Source organism: Rhea americana, unplaced genomic scaffold (genome assembly GCF_003343005.1).
Source record: "Rhea americana isolate MKP2758 unplaced genomic scaffold, rheAme1 scaffold_176, whole genome shotgun sequence".
In the NCBI taxonomy this organism is placed as follows: domain Eukaryota; kingdom Metazoa; phylum Chordata; class Aves; order Rheiformes; family Rheidae; genus Rhea; species Rhea americana.
Window position 1 is genome coordinate 1,821,299 of NW_028185883.1, and position 20,767 is coordinate 1,842,065.

Consider the following 20,767-nt stretch of genomic DNA (forward strand, 5'->3'; position numbering starts at 1 on the left):
GTTTTCCTCTGTTAGAAGGTGTTTTTCAGGTGTTATAAAGATATACTTTTACATTTCCCAGGTGTTTGCAAGAAACCTCCTATTAACCTACCATCTGTACACTTTTTTCCAGTTCCTGAGGAATTGCAAACGTAGAAGAAGGAGCCTGAGTTAGAGGCCATGCACCAGCCTRAGGGTAGCAGGAAAAATAAAAGCATTAATATTTTTGTACAAGTTTCATGCAGTATAGATATAAAGAAAAAATAACCCCCTTGAACATATGTACAGTGTRAATGATATCATAAAACATTCAATTTGGACCAGAAGTTTTACGACCCATGCCCCAGTAAGGCATTAATCCAAGACAAGAAAACAAGGCRTTTTATATCACAATTGTTAATGTCCTAGTGGAGTGATTTTAAAAAGAAAAACTAGGAATACAAACTATTCCACAGTGATCACAAGGTGTCAATTTCCATATGAGAAATATTCATAGTTAGAAAAACCATTCACTTGTTATCAAAACATAAGCATCAAGTATAGTAACTCAATAGTAAAAAAACATACACTAGTACCTGTAGAACATATATCTGAAAACTAATTCCCAAATCTATAATCGTGTCCTGGTTTTTGATAAAGTTGTTGAATTTATTGTTGAGATCAGCACTAACGCTCATGTCTGTATACATTCGGTGGAGCTTGCTGGTAAATTCATAACCACAGGCTTGCTGTGAAGAAATATTGCAGTAAATTTCATATTGAAAACAGTACTTACTAGATCAATTATGCACATTTACTACTAAAACAAAACCCAGTCAGTAGAATAGTTATAATATTTAGAGAGAATTTTGATTACAAAGGTAAACAAACATTACAAATGAAGGGTGAAACTGAGATAAATCTGATAATTTTCTATACATGGACATACATGACCAGTGCTACTTTATAAAATTGAAAGAAAGAGCTGTTTTATGACAGGCTATGTAAATATAGGTTATTCGAACTCGCTTGATAAAGCTATCCAAAAAACTCATAAAATCTCTAATACTGAAGTGCTACTGGGCAATATACCTCTCATATACCACAAAAAAAACTATTTTTTCCTTTCAGCTGTTGGAAACAGCAACTACTGCTAAGTTATTTTGGGCACCCTCTGCTGGACCCTCTCAACATAACATACTCTTATGTTTACTGTTACCTAACTGCATTAGAAAAGAATATGTTACCTTTAGTTTATTAATCATGGCTTCTTCGGAGTCCATAGACATAGACAAACCATGAATTAATCTTTTTGCCAACATTCTGGCATAGAACTGCATAAAAAATAGAAATGAGAATTTTTAAAAAGCAAAATCACATTCCTCAGATATATTTTGAATTTAATATTTTAACGTTTACTGAATATCAAAAATTACCTTTTGGAATACATCTTTGTCATCAATGTATTTGAAAACAGTAATGAAACTAGTAAGTTTGTCCTCTACTTCATTCTCTGTCATTCCTTTTGCTGATTTCTTCAACAAGTTGTCACAGTACTTGGCCAGCTCAAATTAAAAAAAAGGAAAAATACAAACCAAAGTCTACTTGTCAAGCTGGAGAACAAATGTATGCCATAGTACTCTAAACTATTACACAAAAGTTAAAGCATAATATAGGTCACGTTTTATATTCTCTTGCTATATGGCAAGGGCTGTATTCATAGGTAAAAGATGCAAGCTACACTCACAGAGTATGAAAATTCCATATAAAAATTACAACTGCAAAAACTTTGTGCATATTCACAATGCATATTGCATATGCAGTAAGTTATTACTACTGAAATAAATACCTGAGAGTGATTTAGTAAAGAAATGGATATTCATTTGATGGTCACTAGGCCAATTCACCTGGGAGTTCTAAAAGAGTATTATTACATTCTACAATAATGTACATCCCTTACCAGCTCAGGTGCTTTGCAGATCGACTTGGGTTCCCTATAGTTAACTACTGATGTCAAAGCCTACATAGGAACATAGAGCAGACAAAAAAAATGTAAATRACTTTAAATTTCATAAAAGAACATATTTTATGTAATCAAAAAAGTATGAGGATTTTAGTATATATCAAGATGTATAGTCCAAAAACATGAACGGAAACAAATTAGAGAATAATTGTAGATAAAACTGATTTGAACAGTAGCACAATCTTGCATCAACAGCATGAATCTCGACTTGAAAATATACTTGGTGTACTCATCACAGTAAGAAAAAAAAGCTTTTTTGGTTGTTGAATTTTTTGACAGAATAAAGAGGAGTAGAAATACTATTAAGAGTTATCATATAAAAACTAGAAGCAATGGAGTACAAAAAATGCAGTAGTTGAAGAAAGGCTGAATTATGAGGAAAAAGAAAAGGAAGTAGTTATCGGCAATTTGGAATTAGAAATTGCAYGACAAAGAACAGAATAATCAAAACTAGTAGTTTAAAATACATTTAAATCCACATTTTAAATTAATACTGAACCAAAAATGTTGCATGACTACAATTCCTGGGAACTACAGTAGAACGTGGCTAGCTGACTGCCTCTRGAAAGAACTATGCATAAATTATTTGAAGATTTAGCCCTCAAAATTCAGTAATATTTTAACTAGTACGTGTAACAGAAAACATATTTCATTAAATTCCTATACTATGTTAGGAATATTGAAGCTCAAATATACTTATGCAGAAAAAGATATTTATAAAGTAGTACTGAAAAAGAAGTCTTTTCTATGCTGTTTCAACAACATTCCAATATTTGACAACAGGTCTCTAGAATCCCTATGAGAAAGGGATGCTTGATTTGACAAGAAATATGAAACTTTTTGAAGCTTAAAATAATCCCTTGTAGTAATACTGGGGACAACAGCAGCAATTTTGATTTTGACCCTGAAAAAAAAATGACAACAGGCTAAGATTTTAAATATTTATTGTAATGAAGATAGATGATTGGAGTAAAGAACTGAATTATTTAAAGGAAAAGCATATTGCTATGTGCCAACAAATATAGCTGTTGATCTCATATTACCTCATCTTCTGGTAAATGACACTACTTGCAATTGAGACAGAAATGTATTAGGCACTGATACAAATGTCTGTTTAAAATGCTRAAAAAGCACTTCCTCAATATCAAAAAAGGAAGAGTACCTATCAATTTTATTATTGATATCCTCATCACTATGTCTTTCCATGTTAACCTTTGCTGAAATTCATCTAAATCTTTGACTAAGACCCCAACTAAAAACTGTAACTACTGTAAACACTACAAAAGGGTAATGAAATATATCTATGCATCCTACGGCAGGTAGTTACACATAGGAAAGTATTAGATGCATTTTTCAGGAAAAGTATACAAAGATATATGAAACACTGGGAAGTTAACAAATGGATTAGATAAAAGGTACTTTTCAGGTGGAGCCATCCAATCCCAAATGAGACCAGGCATGTTACACAGAAGTAAATTATTAAATTATTATAATTAGAAATCAAATTTATAGCAATTAGAACTGTTTACTTGAATACCTTAGCATCTTTGCCTTTCACAAAAAGTGCAGCAAGCCTCCTTCCCTAAATAGGCTTAATTCATTTCAAGTGCAGTTTTCTCCAGGAAAAAGTTAGCTATGTTGACCAATGAAAGAAGTAATAGAAGTTTCCAGAAACTCTTTGTAGTCATTTTGAAAAAATCTAAACAAAGCTGCTGTGTAAGTAACATTATCAGCATTTATAGTTAAACCATTAATGCAGAAACGAAATCCAAGTTTAAATCCATTTAAGTGCTGCTGAACTTTCCAGAAACCACAGTAAGTCTATTTCTCTCATTTACATTTAAATTTACATTAAACGAGTCAGTTCTATCTTTGAGTTTTGACTTTTAATGAAAGAAAGATCCTCCTTTCAGCAAAATTTTTAAGATTAATGTGGTTTCCTCTGTACATACTTTTTTCAATAATACTAAAATTACTGGATTTTCTTTTGTTCTGTTGCATTTCAAAACAAGAAAAACTGCATGAGAATTATATCACTATGAACTATGGTGAGTGTGAAACAGAGTCTAGCATTTTGTTTTTCAACATTTTTCTTATTTCATTAGCAAAAGTTACCTTGTCAAGGGCACTCATAAAGTGTTGATCACCATTCAAAACAGTGTTGATAAGCTGAACAAATTTACTATGTACTTCCAAAACTGACTCCACAAACTGAGTTGGCATCTAAAAAAGGTAGATAATATAGAAAGGAAGTTAYTGAGAAAAGGAGCAGAAATATAATTATATCCACATTAATAAAGATTTTTCTAATTACTCTTTCTGATAAAAATTAAAACCACTAGTAATTAAGTCTTAAAGAGGATTGTTTCTGCAAAGTGATATGTTACACTACTGTGCATAAGCATGTCTTAGAAATAAAATGTCCATAGTTACATATACAATCCTCCTATCAAATGTATACATTTAAAAGTCTACATTGCTCTCATGTTGCCTAATCTTTCCCCACAGCACACATTAACAGTGCTTCGAGGACAGAGTACTTAATGCACAGAGTAGAGAAAACTAGTTCGCATTTTGAGTTATCTATATAGCATTGTAAATTTTCATCACCCTCATGGCTCTGCATTCATTTCCCTGTGTAGACACAATTAGTTTGAAGAATAAGCTAAGTAAACTTAATAATTTGAAAGCGATATAGACTACTAAATACTTTCAGTCCATTAGCAGTATTTACATGGGAGTCGGGGAAGAGTAAACATGCTCCTTGGCAGTCAACAAGAAGGGTGAATTTACAACAGCTCACTTTGTATTTTTACAGACAGAAACACCTTCTAAGAACTCTATTAGAACTGGATGGCAAAAGTCACCATCCTAAAGTGAAGCACAAATGTTCAAACATAATTTCAGGTGGTACCCCTCTTAGAAAACAAAACAAAATAAAACAAAAAAAAAAACTAGAGTCATGAAACAAAAAYGAAAGCGAGTGATTTGCATAAATATGAATTGCAAAAAGTTTAACAAAAACACTTTAGTAGAACAATTAAGTAGCCATAGTATCTTCAGAAATTCACATTCAAACATGAAACTAAAAAGCTATTAGTCAAAAACATCACACTGAAATCAGCAGAGGATGTCAGGTCTTTACAAATAACATAATTAAACTAACTTAACATCACTGGCTCCTAATGTACCAACACAGMCAACGCCATTGAGTTAAAGAAACTTAGGAAAAGAAAAACACATGCAAGGCAAGGACCAGCTTGCCTTGATGGCATCACACAATGATGAAAACTATGCATCTGTAGTTCCTGCTTCCAGTCAGATCACAACAATCAACTCTCAGGATAGATATGTGTTGCACAACTAATCTTGCTGATTAGAAACTACAATTTATCCATAAAGTTCCAAATCAACTTCATATAGACAAAATTAAAGAAACAGACTGGACTAAAAAGCAAAAGATAAACATTTCGTTAGGAACGTTAATTCAGCGGCCTAAGTGAACTCACATTTTCCTGAGAAAGATTGCTGGTTGCTCTAAGGCCCTCATCATGGATATGGTTTTGTAGTTCCTGAATCATATGAGGTAAACCACTTGACACAGCACGAAGTAGAGTATACATATTTGCCATGTCTGTAACAGAGATACATTTTTACAGAATATGCTTAGAAACACTGAAAATCAACACTTACTATAGTATCATAATTTCACACAAAACTTTTCAAAGACTGAAACAAGACCAACTGTTTTGAAAAAAATTTACAACATACATTGGATCATTGACAAAAGAACAAAAGGGAAGAGTAGGGCTAATGTAAATATTTACTAAGTAATCAATCTGACTGCGACCATCTCAGTCTTCCAATACTGCTTATCTAGGATAGAGTCTAAAAGGAAAGGTGGTCTGGTATGGAGAAGTATTGTCCAGTTTATTTTTAAATGTTTGCCTCTCTAAATTGCCCTTAGCAGCACTTGACTAGTCAGATCAGTTTTGGTATCATCTTACCTTTTTGTTTTCCTCTGGTGTTGGTTTGAAATTTTTCTCATGTTAGAAAAGTTGTAAATGTCTAAGCAACTCCTATTTTTATGGATTTCATACAAAAGAAGGACTCAAGCTCTGATTAATTTTGCAAAACTTTCAGGAAGCAGAACATCAATACTAGGTAAATTCTGAATTTTGCTGTGAAAATTAATTTGTTTCAGATAATAGATACCATCTTCCATGCAAGAATATGCATTCTTTCAATGGTAAGAGGCATGTAGTCATCATGAAGCTTTTTTTTTTTTTAAGCAGGCAAGGACTATAATTATAAAAACATCTGCTTCTGTAAAAAGTRTTTAGGAAGAGAAGTCACAATGGATTCTGGACAATAAAACATAGCTATGAGAAGAAGCCAAAATATTTTACATCCCTGACTTGTTGAATGATGATGAAATCTATAGAGTCGACTCAYTGGTTTACAAATGAAAACACAAGCAGAAAGTATGATTAGTTCTACAGGATATAAGACTTCAGTGTGTTTTTAAGCTCACTAAGACATAGAAAGAGTGAATTGGCTGAAGGAAGAGTAGTCAAGAACAAAAGCAAAAAGAAAGTTTCGAGTATATTTTTGGAAGAATAATAATGAATTATATAGTAAAAGGAAGATGTCATTCAGGGTTTAACTGAGCTTTCCAGATATATAATGTGTTTTACTTGAAAATGTTTTAGTACACAAGAGGTCACTGAATAAAGACAGTAAGCTATAATACTAAATGGATAAAACCAGGAACATGTCATGCTTTTTGTGAGACTTACCACTTCTTTTCTCTTGTCTGATAATATTGTGACATTCTGCATGCAGAAACTGCAAGTGATCAGCTACCATTCTCTGTTGGCATTCATGAATCACTTTGCCATACGAGCTGGGATGCAAGTATTTCCGACATCGCATTTCTTCATCTTTTAATCTACCTAAAACCTACACACAAGTTTTCAAACTGAGAACAGATGAAATACTAAAGGACAGTTTAAAGGACAGGGAAATAAAAAGTTAAAAAAAAAAGAACTTGTCCAGGATGCTGAAACATTAACTCCACTCTTTAAAAAAAAAAGCAGTTACTGAATGAATGTCATCTTCTATTTAGGGTATTGACTAGGATCAGTCGCTATTAGATATGTAATAGCGCTCAATACTTCTCTTCTTGAAATTCCTTCTTCTCTTCAACCCTGTAACTGGTCTTCCCCCTTTTTCTTATCTTTCTTCTTACTACTTCTGAGGATACTTCTGAGACAGTTTTGCCAAGACACGTAATTATATGACTATTAGAATCACCTCTCTGTTCCAAACCTGTGTACTTGTAGATAGACATCTGCCCAAAAGGAATAGGTCTACACCTGAGCCAGTCATAAATACTCTCTTTATAACCTCAGTGAGAAAAACGGGCATTACATAAACAAGTCGTATGAATACTAACATAACAGCACTTACTACCAGTGAACAAGAAGGGAGCCTAGAGAGATTAGTGCAGCTGCAAACAGCAAATAATAGGAGAGATGAATCCCCATTTCTTGTGGTTGAATTGAATTTGAATTTCATGTCAGTACATAACTATTAGCTTATAGTCCTGATGGTAAAACGCAATCCAAGAGACTTCTTTTCAGCTTTTCTATTTCCTTTCTTGTTACTAAACTGAYGGCACTTAGGACTCATTTCTAGTATTATATTTATCTCTGTCTTTCTAACAAGTCATAGATATTTTAACTTATGTTAAAAGTAACATTTCTTAACCAAGTAATTTAACCATAACTTGGCTTCATACRCTATAAAGCAAAACAAGACTCCTAACTCAGAGTACATAATTAAAAAAAAAAGCGCTCTGTAACATCTCCACAATACTCTTTACTAACCATTACACTACTAAAACTCTCATGTTATGCTATTATACATATAGAATCCTAAACAGCAGGAAGATAAGGAAATGAGGGAGTACGCTGATCAACCTGACAGATTTTTAAAACTATCTATGAACTTTAAAATTTCTGCTAATCCACATTGATTTACCATTTATTACGAAATATTTTGAAGCTTATATCCATAAACAAGCTTTACAGCTTCTATTCAAAGTAACTTTGCCATCAAAATAATCTCAAACTGCAAGAAAGCATACAACAAAGAACAAGCCTAGAAAATGAACAGGAAAACATGAATCACCAATAAAGTAGCAATCTCAGATTTTACCTTAGTTATTGCAAGCCGATAGAAGAATCTCTTACCTTCTCCATGTACTGTGAGCAATTTGACTCTTGCAATAAATTTGAAGCTTCTTGTTTATAATACTCCCCTGTTTCATTCAGAAAAGGACACTCAAAAATTTCCTGATAAAACTAAAAAGAAGATTTTTTTTAAGGACAAATAATACAGATACTAGATTAACATAAGCAATTAAAAACATAAATCAGAAATGTGCATCTACCTTTAGGGGGAACTTTTTTTTATACTGTTCAACATGAACAAAGGAGTTAATAACCCCATGGATTACTTTCTGGTTTGGGTCTTCTCCACAGCGGTCACTGAAATAGACAAAACAGACATTCATGAGAATATAGGTATTTAGTGTAACTACTCTGATAATCTAATGAAACCCCGTAACATCATATTCAAAAAATTTCCAGTAAATTCCTCTGCTTAAATTGGTAAAGAAATGAATATGATTAATCTTAAAATAAAAAATCCACTCATTTTTCTTCTCTCCTGTATACTTACATTGTTGAGATCATAATTCATAGGCTATTTACAGTCATTTGCAGGTCATAAGATTTCTAAATACTTGTTATGTATGTAAGTAGTCTAAAATCATACACTCTAATCAAGTAGTCTACAATTTACAGTAAGTTCCATCTTTTATGCAYAGCCCTCATTAAATATTGATTACTTCAGCATCACATTCTCCTGCCCCAAGAAAGTAACTTTTGCCAACATCACACCAGGAAGCATGCTACATTCATTTCTGAGTATCTCACATCCAGTGAATGAGCTGATATCATGTGGAACAAATAATGTACTTGGTGCACCTTCAACATGACTTTCTATCATACATTAGAAAAGGAAAACCTTATTTTTTGCAGTCAATATCTGAACTTCAAGTGAATGAAGTCAAATGAAAAAAATATTCTTTTCAGATCCACAAGTGTTTTGCATGCCAAAAATAGTGTTCACTTCTTTGCAAACACTGAAAACAGTCCCACTCACAGCAGCACTGACATCCTTAAAACATAAACTGCACTATATACATATATACACTATATGTTTGCTTCAGATCTAATTAAAAAACTACAAAGGCTGTCCATGAGCTAGGGAGGTTTGCCTAGACAACCAAACTAGTAATCTTTGTTATACACATCAATGTATATAATGTTTTCAATGTACATCAATGTATATACATTATATACAYAATATTCATGTGTCTACAACATTGTTAATTATGCATATTTGTTTTAAATACTACTGTGTCCTAAAATCTGAAGGTTTATGCTCATAAAGACTAGAAAAGAACTAGCCTTCTAACAGATTACAAGCCATCACTAAATGTTTTTTGCAGCTTGCAGTCTGGGAACAAATCAAGCGCAGCTTGGCTCCTTATTATGACTGAGCTAATCTAATGTGTAACAGCTCCAGAAGGGACGGTCTRATTCAGAGATTTTTTCTTTTCTTTCTCCCCCAGGGAATAGGAGGGAAGTTTTCCCCTTGTTTCTGCTAGCTGAACAAATGGAATAAAGGTCTGGTTTAGTGTACATGCAATCATACCCTGTATTCCTTCTCAGTCTGGCTCTGCTTGGTTAGGTTATAGGATGGCAGAGGTGGCAGCTGATGCCAAAAGAAGGCAGGAGCCCCAGTACCAGCTGGGGCTGAAACCGCTTTCATCCAGGAGGGCTAAGGAGCCCCATATGTTGCAGGATAGATGCAACCTCTGCGTATAGCATACTGCCCCTGGACCTAGGAACCTCTGTAACTAAAAGTTAAAGCATCTTGGAGGTCTGCACTTTAACGTGCCCCTAGTGTGCAGGGTTCTGGACCCTGAAAGACACTGATGATACAACCWCATGAACTACACGACTCTCCCTGCTTGGTTCACAGGTCACTTCACAGGCTTTTGCCCATGCAGTGCTGGAGCTGTTTACACAATGCAGATGCTGAAGGAGAAGGTAAGCTGCAAAGGTCAGGACTAAGGAGTTCAAAGGCTGATGTATTATTAGGAAAAGTATAAAAGTAAAAGGAGACAGATGCAGCTCCATGGCAGAGCTGCAAGGGAGCAGACGGGCTGTAGCAACAGAGGCCATACTACATGAAGGCACTGGAGGAAAAGGAGCTTAACATAGAACTGGCCTCCTTTGGGGGGAGGAGGTAGCACACAATAAAGAGTAAAACTGACATGCTTCAGGATAAGAAGGCAATAAGAGTGTGTCTTGCCAATCAAATGACAAATCTGGAACAAGATTCTTAGTATCAGGAAAATTATATGCTGTCAATTCTGATTCAGAATTTTACAGCTTTAATTGTTTAACTAAAGCCACACATTTTAATACAGTGGAAAACAAAACAAAGCAAAGACCATGACCATTTAGATATTTTTTGTAAAATATACCACCACCACCCCCATTTTAAGGGTTAAATAGTTTCCTCAGTGTGAGAGCATTATGTATTTATATCAAAGGTGTCAAGAAATGTACTGACAAAAACTATGTTATAGACTTTATCGTGCACCAACCTGAAAAGCTACACTATTTACAAGATAGGCAGCATGTGTCACAAAGGTATCACTCCTTCCACTTTGGCAGCATCTTCAAGTTTGTRTTTATACAAATAGCACTGTGCTACAAAGAATATCTAAAGCAGATRGCCAGTTTGAATGAAATTTGAGACACCTACAGAAATTTCAGAGATGATTTTCACCATAGTTGCRGTAAAGACTATCAGCTGAGGATACACAAATCAGTGGTCCTGCTGAGGGGAAATTCTGTTACGCCTATCTTCTGCTTGTAGTAGTCAGCTGGTCAATACAGATGCAAACAGCTACAGACTGGCTGCAGCAGTTTGAGAAGCAGGGTTGTCACAGGACTTCTTGGGAGAAGTAAAGTATGAGGTTATATTTGATTGAGAATCTGGATAAACTACTGTATAATCCACAAAAGAATAAATCAGTAGAAACATAAGGTCTACTAATTTCTCTGTTTCTTTTTCAAATCAAAGGAGAAAACTACAAAACACAAGATCAAGGAGATTGTGCAGTTTATATTAACTATATTTTGCTCCTATTTTAACATTAAAGCTTACAGTGATTGCATGTATTGCACACCATGATACTACATCCATCTAAACATATTTAAAGGTACAGTAATAAATATAGTTTTAATTAAAACTAAATTTCTATCATTTAAAACTAAGTGTTCTGCTGTGCCAGACCAATGGCCCATGTAGCCCAATTAAATATAAAACTCATTGTAAACTAAACTAGCCTGTTTAGAACATTTTTGTTTTAAATGTTCTTAACCTCCTGTAGATTTCCCTTCTGTGGATCATATAAATTATTTATCAGCTTAGAGAGGAATATGTACAATTAAAGAGTGTTAGTTATCTGTAGTAAACAAGTCTGTCCTGGTTAGTCTGCACTAATCACACTGTCATTTGAGCTAATCCTTGAACAATTTCTTTTATTATTTCTGTTTAAGAATTTCATATATGAGTTTTCTCACAATTTGTGATCTTGTCGGCTTCCTGTTGTGTTGAAACAAAAATGCGTAAGTTGACATTCGGCTTGCCTTGCAGAAGGAATGCTTGGGCTAGAGGGAGGGGGAAGAAAGTGTGTTATATTCAAAATTTTTTWTATATAAAAGAGTGCAGTCAGACAAGACAGGCTTAAGAGATTTAACAACTCTGTCTGTCAAGGAGGCAAATCCTGCTCCCTTTCACTCAGTCACAAGCCTCCACATCTCTTTCACATTGTTTTGGCAATTGTATAATCCTTTGTTAAACTGACTCATCATGCCAATCCAGGGAAATATTAAGCCAAGAAAGAAAAAGTAGATAGTTTTYTGTCATATTAGCATTCAGCTGGCTCACTAAGGGATCAGATAAGCACCAAAGCCAGCACAAGAAAGGGACAAGAGTATGGCCTGCTACTTTTGGCATTAGCAAACTCTTCAGTCAGTTTAGGTTTCTTGTTTAGCTGAACCTAAGTCACTACTTGTATTTCATTGTTTCTATATCTCAAAAWAAGTTTAGTGTTAATTTTAATGTACAGTGTATCGTGCAAGTTTATAGCTTCTTGCAGGTATATATGTACTTACGACTTTAGTTAGAAGTCTTTTTTAAATTGCAGTTAAATAAATTCATAAAATAAAAACTGAAAGCAAAGTTTGTGGTTTCCCTCCCCTTACCTTTCCAGTACAGTAATAAACATACCTCTGTATGCAACAAGTTCACAGTGATGTTATTAACTCTACATAGTGGTTTATATTATGCAAAATCTTYTGATTATAAGAAGTTCAACTACTCAATTTTAAACTTTTTATAAAAGAAAACTTTAATGAATTAAACCATGCAAAATTTTAAGTCGTGCAGCAGAAAAGGCATCTTATTTGGGGCTGTGGTGTATACATTTCTGTATTGTAATTTTATTAAGTATTCAAGTAACAAAATCAATCTTCCCACATATATTCCTGTACCTCTGATATGTGTAACTTATTGACATCTATTTCTTCAAAGACAGTTTAATCACTGAATTGCTGAACTCAATGTTAAAATGACAATTATCAGCTGTTTGCAGAAAATCCTTTCAAATTCTTTTGCAAACCTGACATGGAGTCACAGCAAAAAAATCAATGACAAGAATATTGCTTCAAAGAAACGCAATCCTAAGTATTCCAGAAGTAATCTCTGCACTTCATGATACCAAAAAGAAGTTAGTATACTAAGTTCTCTCTTATATATTTCATTACATGATATGYAAATCAAGAAGTGGTCAGAACAAGCCTGACGCAAATTATTAATTCTGTATCTTGAGAAACAGAGAGGAAATAACTTGAGATCACACAGTAAAACCCTTAATAATGTAGAAAAAGAAAAYACAGACCCAACCACAACGGACAATGACTCAAGTTTTAAATATAGCTTTCCAAATGTTTTGGTAACAAATAGCATCAACTTGTTACAGTCTCAGGATCTAAAGCTCCATGGAGCCAATGAGAGTCTTGACTTACATACCCTTGTGAGGTYCACAGTCAGCCTCAAACTAACACATTTCATCACTTTTAACAGACTTCAGAAGTCTGTTTAAAAACAAAAATCTAACAGATTACCCCCTCCCCTCAACAAAATACACAGAYTGATCAAAACATTTGTGTGATGTTACTGTGCTTGATGTAGTAAAGGAGGATTTTCTTCACCATTATTTAGAGAATCTTCTTTTAGCTGTAATATAATCGTAAAGGAAATTCTGCAAAGGAAGCAGAATTAGCAGTGGCTACAAAGGAAGCAGTGGCTGAAAGTTGATAAGTACTTTCTGGCTTCAGAAGCAGCATCTCAGAAGGACATCATACCAATTACAAAGCCTTCAAAAACTGAATTCAGGAAGGAAGAAAAGTGATAATATTAAAATCAGTCTTTTGCTGCCTTTTGAGTATCACTTTTTGGCTGGTAACTACATGCCCAGGGCACCTCAATCATGCAGATTACCTCATTCTTTCAGTTCACCTGTGTTAAACCTGTTCACCTGAGTCACTGAGGCACACAATCACTTAAGAAAGCCCAGCCATTAGGCAACTTCAGAGTTATCTCAGTTAACAGTAGAAGTGAAAAACTGATGGAACTTACTACACACACAGTCTGTAGTAGATTTCAATTATAAGTAAAAAAGAACCCTTTTGAAATTTGTTTTATGTTTTAAACCCTCATAAAAACATCCCAAGCATTTAACAGAGATACTATAACTGTAACTACCCTGTAATTACCAAAGACTTTGTTTAAAAGTGACAAAAATTGAAGAAATTTATTATTTCTGAAAAAGTGCAAACAGTAAAGATGTCCATCTCACAATTAAAACAAGGTACCAAGAATGTTAAGTAAAATGTTGAACTGGTCATTCAACTGAGCAACAAAAAGCCAGAAGTCTTGGCAGATAACCAAAAATTGTTTTGAGTCCCACAAAAAGCAACATACCTCTTCTGGCTCCAGTAAGCCCTTGCATGAATCCTGATCCTTATGTTTACTGACAGCACAGAAACTGTTAGCAGATAGCTTTAGGTCAAGAAAAGGGCAAAAGGYACCCTCTGGGCCTTAGATAATTATTCTAGATATTCCCCACTCCTGCTGATAAGAAGGGCTGTTGAGGAAGAAAAGATCACTACCCCTGGGTTACAGTGAAATAACTTTGAATTCAGAGTCTTTTCTGCACACACAAACTACAATTTGTAGCAACCAWTACAGAAGTTCATAAAATAATGTCATCAAGGCAAAAAACTATCTTCAGGCAAAACAGAGAAGCATTTGATCAGAGTTCACAGGCTTTCCAAAATAAACAAATGAAATACCCTTAACATTGTAAAAGCAGAAAATAATCAGAAAATAAACACTCACTTTTTTATTTCTCGGAGGAGCATTCGAATGAGGATAGCCTGCAGTGGTTCAATCATTAGTTTTCTCCACATATCCAGGGCTAGCTGTCAGGACACAACACCACAAGCTTGTATCAATAAATATATATATACATTGTAAAGATAACAAAGCAATCAAAACAAAAAAAGAAATAAAGATGACTCCAATTTGCACTCATGATTTGAAATATAAGTCATGAAATATCCTTTTTCCTCCTTAAAAAAAATTTTGCTGCTTAGAAACAACCTCCTACCCTACCTCTCAATATGCCTTATCTACCTTTTATTAAAGCTGGATTATTTTATCATTTTTCTTCCAGAATATCCAGCTGCATTTGGATACACAGGGCATGTATCTATCTGTAAACTAGCAATGATAGACATAGAATTTCTGTTCAGGCAGTGGCCAAATAAAATTGTTCTTGCCCCTGTATGCATGCTACTTGTGCATTCCCTGGCTCCTATTAATCAAGGACTCCTAAATAAATATAAGGATGCTAAGCAAGTTGTCCATGAGGACAAGTTTTGAGAATACATATAAACAACATACCTGCATAATTACAGACAAGTAACCTGCCTTTCTACTTTGAGAGCGTTGCCTGCGTGCAGACACCAGAATACTAGCACAATGTTTAGGGAAAATGTGAATGAAGGACACTTGCAGCCTTGCAGATCAAGGACAGACTCATTTTGTATCACCACCAACATTGCTAAAAACTATAATAAAACAAGAGCTAGTTGACAGTAAGGAACATGTTCTGGTCAGCTGCTAAGAGGTCTGTCTAAAAGACAAGAACCCTCATATCCAAGACATCTCCAAACTAAGCAGTACATAGTTTAGGCAAAGACATTAGCAAGCTAGTATCTTGACTTCAGTGGAATTCAAATAACCTTCACTAAGAATTTTAGATGAATAGTGATGGTGATCCTGTTCCAAAAGTATCTTTAGAGGGATCAGTCAAATGGGCTTGAAGACTTCATATTCTTGTGGATAAAGTAATTGYTCTCAAAATATGCTATTTTAATAAACACTTGGATTATAGCTGTTCAAAAGATTTTTCTCAACAAGTTAAGTCCAAGCCTGATTTAAAGCTCAATGGGGATAACTAATCCCCTGAGACYTCTAAAAGAAAACCTACCAGTCAGTAGTAGACTGAGAAAAACTGAACTGCTCAAACCTCAGCAAGAACAGAAGTAGTACTAGTGCTAAGCAAATCTTGAGAGAGCTAACAGCCCCTTAGCTATAAATTGTAAAACAAAACATTAGACAAGTATGTTTCAACTTGAAGTAGGCAACTAACTGCAGCCTAGGCATCAAATCTGATYCACTTTGTGAAATCCCCTGTAACATCTTCCTGTTAAAGAGCAGACAAACTTGCTCTGTCTCTCAAAGCTATCCAGCACCATGCTATAATACAGTGCACAAATGTTAGGGAGGTAGAGCTGACCCAGCTGCATCAGAAGCTGCTCCAAAGAAGAGAAAGATTTGCTTCTCAGAAAACAGACAATGTTATGAAACCAAAGCTATCTGGGAAGTGATTTTCAGTGTCTTACTATGTGAAAAGGAACAGAAGAACAGCTAGAGGAAAAACAGTTTCTCTAACTAGGACAGCAGGAACTCATCCAGCAGGGAGCACAGAAAGAAGTTAATTCTGGAGAAAAAGAACTGTCACTTTTCGTGACTGTGAGGTTAAGGGGTTGACCTCAGGTAGTTTCATTCCATAGTGTGATCTCTTAAATGTGGTCTCTGATACGGTATCTCGCATGTGATCCGCCAATTTGAAAAGCTCAAGTTGTCCTTTTTTTTTTTTTTTTTTTAAGTACATTACAGACAGATCAATCCAGCAATGATATATCAACTCAAGAGACTTTGTTCTCCTTGCAGAGACTGACCTCACTGCTCCACTTAGACTGACGATACAGAACAGAGTAGTTCATTCAATTCCAGCATGTTTTGCCTTATGATGCATAAAAAAATGGAAGCCACATCCCAAACATTTCATAGCTCAGTGCTCCCAGAAGTCACTGAAAATTCAGGACTCTGAAATCACTGACATTCGCAACTCAGAGAAGTAGTATCCTTCATTATACATTCAGAAAATATAAAAGGATAAGATCTTCTGCAAGCACTGGCTGACTCCTTTCACCAACAAATCTCATCTTGTACTTCTCCCAGTACTATAATCATTTGATCTCTGGAATGCTTGTTGGGATGATAAATTGTTTGCAGCCATACCCATAAACATCATTCACATCCCCCTCCAGCCTCACACAAGTACTCACTGTGTACCCCAAAAAGCTAAGCAGGCACATACTCTGGATATAAGCAGATTATTGAAAAGCTCCCAAAGATTCATTAGCACGTTGGAGTGATGTTAAAGTAGATCAACTTTAACAGATAGAGAGTACAACTCTGCTTCTACGAATTCTAAATACAGAATGTTATGTCTGTAACTTCATGCTGAGGAAAACCGTATACAAAATCTGTTTGCTCCTGSGTAGATAAAGGACAAGATCAACTCAGTCACCCAAAAAGAAATAAATGGTAATTCCTTCCTTCTGCAAGTAAGAAACAACTGAGATAAAAACTTTTGTAACCCCCTTGGTATAATCCAAAGAATAGATGGCAGGATCCTGAATAGAAATGATAACAAAATTAAAAATGTTTCCATACAAAGACTTGATAAACTTGGCGAATGCCTTGCAGTTCAAAAAAAATGTGACTAAGTTTCCTTTCTAAGGCAATGAATTCCTCAAAAACTACCTGAACACAGGACTTCAGTCAGTAATCTTTTTCAGGACAAAGAAGCTGCTGTCGTAAACCTACTCCTACACCAGTAACAGACCAGCTTTACTGCCCAAGAGGCAGCATTACCAATACTCTCTTCATAATCTGTTAAGAGTAGAAAGTAAGAGAGAAACAGAAGGAGTATTAGGAAGTGAAATAATCCAAAAACTGATTAGTAGAATTGCAGACATCATCCTGAACATCTTCACCAGAAATCATAGGTTTCCTGCTTAAGAATCTGTGACTCCACATCACCTGCCCAAATGACAAGCCAGGCCTAATAGGATGATCTGCTGGAAAGCTTGAAGAAAAATGACCTCATTTGGGCCCCTTATTTGGGATAAAAGCATCTCTGCCAAATTTTTCAATAAGTTCTCTGAATTTGTGAACAGCTCTTTATCACAGTGGTATAGAAGCAGTGGTATTCTTTAGAGGGGTCCATCATCATCACAAGCATGTGCCATTGATAATGATTCAGCCCATCAGAAAACCCATTCTGGATCAGAGATTTCTAAAYTATTCACTGAAATTAAGAAGATGAGAAAAATCCCTCGGTTCCACAGTAATCTCCCAGTACTCTAGCTAACTGGAGAGAAGAGGAACTGTAGCTATTGTAACAATATCCAAGCGCATAATCAGAACCTAACACTGACCACAGAATGAAGTCTATCCGCATAGACTCAGAAAGCATTCCCCAATGCTCCTCACAAAGGCAGGGAGGAAACTGTGATGCCTGATATCCTACAAGCATTGTTTTTATGATCATAAACACACTCCAATGGATCCTGGTTAAAACAAACAAACCATAAAGCTCACTAGTATTTCTCTGTGACAGCATTTTTCTGTTTAAGATTCTAAAGATTTGAGGAAAAATGAACACTCAAAAAAAGCTGAAATGCCAGGTCTGCTACTTGTTTTTCTCTGGAAGACATATMCTTGGAGAGCTGTAGCCAAAAAGGAAGCTGCTACTGGGATCTGAGGATTCTAGTAGTGCCCTGAAACAGGGGGAGGATTCACCTACCTCCAGGAACAAACCCAGAACAATTCCCAGCCTAAAAGGATCTGAACTAACAAGGTCATTAGCACTGAGCCAAGAACTACCCCAGACAACTGTGGAGACAGATTCACCTAAATCTTAGCCTAAGGAGATAAGAAACATGGTTTATGCCATTTTGAAGATACACAAATGGGCAGCAACATGCACTTCCAAGCACTGATGAAACTTTAAGCACCAATAAGCAAACCTTGGAAATAGCACAGGTAGACAAGAAGAATTCCTTTTCCTGGGAGCAACAGAAAACACTGAATTGTCCTGTCTCAAAGTATATCCTGCTTCTGGTGCTTTTGCTTGGTGCCTGCCTCCAACTTGCCAGAGCTTTAACAATTTCAACTGGCAGTGCCCTCTTCCATCCAGGTGATACTGGTCAGAAGCACAGATGTTTCCTCACACCTCTCTCCCTACTCTTAACTATGGGCAGCACAGATCTACTTACAATGATAACATCCAAGAGCTGTAAGAACAGTGACCACCTGATAGGTCAAGTTCTAAAATTAGAAGGGGAGGGGGGCAAGGAGGGAAGACAGAAGGAAAAAAAAAAAAAAAAATGCTGCATTGATTTTTAACCTACAAGCTGTTTGTAACTGTGGTTAAATGCCCTAAATTTCCAAGTGAGAAGCAGGCTTTGGACTGTGCTTCTGGTATTCTCAGGACACACATCTCACTGAACAGTTTTTCCCAAGTCACTCCTATAATCAACTTTGCTTTAAAAATTAAGATCTAGACAGAAGGAAAAAAAAAAAAAAAAGAGAGGAAAAAGTGTTCTGTACAGCCTTCCAAACCACAACAGAGAGAAGTGTTCATTTTCTTTTTAGAGAAAACAACAAATGTAGAGAGAAAAGACAAATATAACACACCRCTATAGATTATGCTAGAACAAGATACACTCTCCAACTAGTAGTGTGTGTATGAAAGGAGAAAAAGAAAACAGATACACAAACACTCAAYAGAAGACTTTCTATTTAACTGCATTCTTCATCATGGTTTTGTTCTGATTCAGACTGAAGAGRTGTTTTCAAAATCTGCTTAAAGATATTCTAAAACATTTTTCATTTTGAAAAAAATCTGAAAGATTTCTTTCTTTTTCTTTTCTTTTTTTTTTTTTTAACTGTAAAACTGTCTTTTCATTTTACTTCCTTATATTTATTTCATGGTACAACAGTAGCCATGAAACGACAAATGATATATGCTTCACTTACACTTACCTGAAATGCATATGGTAACATGTCAAAATATATTACTACTTATGACTTTTTCCATTTCACAGATATTTAAAAGTGAGCCTTAGCCTTTACAACTTAATAACTGTAGTTGTCACCCTTGTTTGCCCCAAGTTATTTTAAAATGCTAAAAAAAACCTCTAAACCCACATACACAAAATGTCTATTTTCTTTCTTCTAGTCTCAAACTGAGTTAGTACAATATAAGTACAAGACAGCATGCACTAGAAAAAACAATGCACTGTATCACAGCAGGCCCTAATCTCAAAAAGAAGTTGTTAAATTTGACATCAAGTCAAACAATAATAATAATAATACAATAATAATAAATAAATAATTGAAGTCTAAAAGTAGTATTTCAAAGGTTTCAAATGGCAAAGATGCCACCTCTTCAAAATATTTTCTAGAGAGCAATGTCATGTGATATACCAGAGGTTTTTCCAGAACAGTGTCTTCTGTATTTAACTATTCAGATTGTGACACAGAAAAATCAAAATTAGGGGAAAAAARCTGAACCTGAAGCATTGCTGAACATAATTTATATTCACCTCTATTTTCAGAGATACCTACCTCTCCTATTTCCATCARTGGTTCATTCATATCCACCCCTCCATAACCATACTGAAGATCAGCTTCAGTCAATTTGTTCTTCTTAATAAACTGTGTGTTGAGGTACCTACAGAAACAGAGATTCTAATTAAGACAAGTAAAAGAACATTTGAGTACTATTTTAAATTTAAATAAAGTCTGGAATTGCAGAATGTTTCCTGCATCACAAAAGATAACCTTTTTAAATTAATATCATTGCTATCTTTAAGAATTTCTTAAAATACAGATGGGTTTGATTATAAAAGATTTTACAACATATTAAAACATTACTGCATTAGTAACTGATATATTAAACAAGTGTGATATACTACTTTCAGCATTTTTTGGTAGGCAAGTAACACACTCGTAGAAGAATTCAGCTTTCAACATACTTGCCCATATTATTCATCCATGCATATACAAAGTAACTACTAAAATTCTGAGCAGTCAACTAATATTAGAGTGACTTATTGAACTGTAAAAAAACGTTCTTGTATGTTT

At 34.8% G+C, this 20,767-nt stretch overlaps 1 protein-coding gene across 4 annotated transcripts in view; it reads right to left on the reverse strand.

Moving 5' to 3' along the window:
• Nucleotides 1-20,767, reverse strand: part of CUL2 (cullin 2) — a 48,392-nt gene that overhangs the window by 15,451 nt on the left and 12,174 nt on the right. For 3 of the 4 annotated variants that reach the window (XM_085301403.1, XM_085301404.1, XM_085301406.1), the window contains exons 5-17: nucleotides 20,249-20,354; nucleotides 14,597-14,679; nucleotides 11,716-11,802; nucleotides 8,439-8,535; nucleotides 8,239-8,349; nucleotides 6,781-6,943; nucleotides 5,491-5,615; nucleotides 4,097-4,204; nucleotides 1,919-1,978; nucleotides 1,395-1,523; nucleotides 1,206-1,292; nucleotides 555-707; nucleotides 92-169 (exon numbers count right to left, since the gene is read on the reverse strand). In XM_085301403.1, coding sequence (XP_085157529.1) covers nucleotides 92-169; nucleotides 555-707; nucleotides 1,206-1,292; nucleotides 1,395-1,523; nucleotides 1,919-1,978; nucleotides 4,097-4,204; nucleotides 5,491-5,615; nucleotides 6,781-6,943; nucleotides 8,239-8,349; nucleotides 8,439-8,535; nucleotides 11,716-11,802; nucleotides 14,597-14,679; nucleotides 20,249-20,354 — 1,387 coding nt within the window. The remainder of the gene's footprint in view (nucleotides 1-91; nucleotides 170-554; nucleotides 708-1,205; nucleotides 1,293-1,394; nucleotides 1,524-1,918; nucleotides 1,979-4,096; nucleotides 4,205-5,490; nucleotides 5,616-6,780; nucleotides 6,944-8,238; nucleotides 8,350-8,438; nucleotides 8,536-11,715; nucleotides 11,803-14,596; nucleotides 14,680-20,248; nucleotides 20,355-20,767) is intronic. The other variant, XM_085301405.1, reaches the window with a different exon arrangement.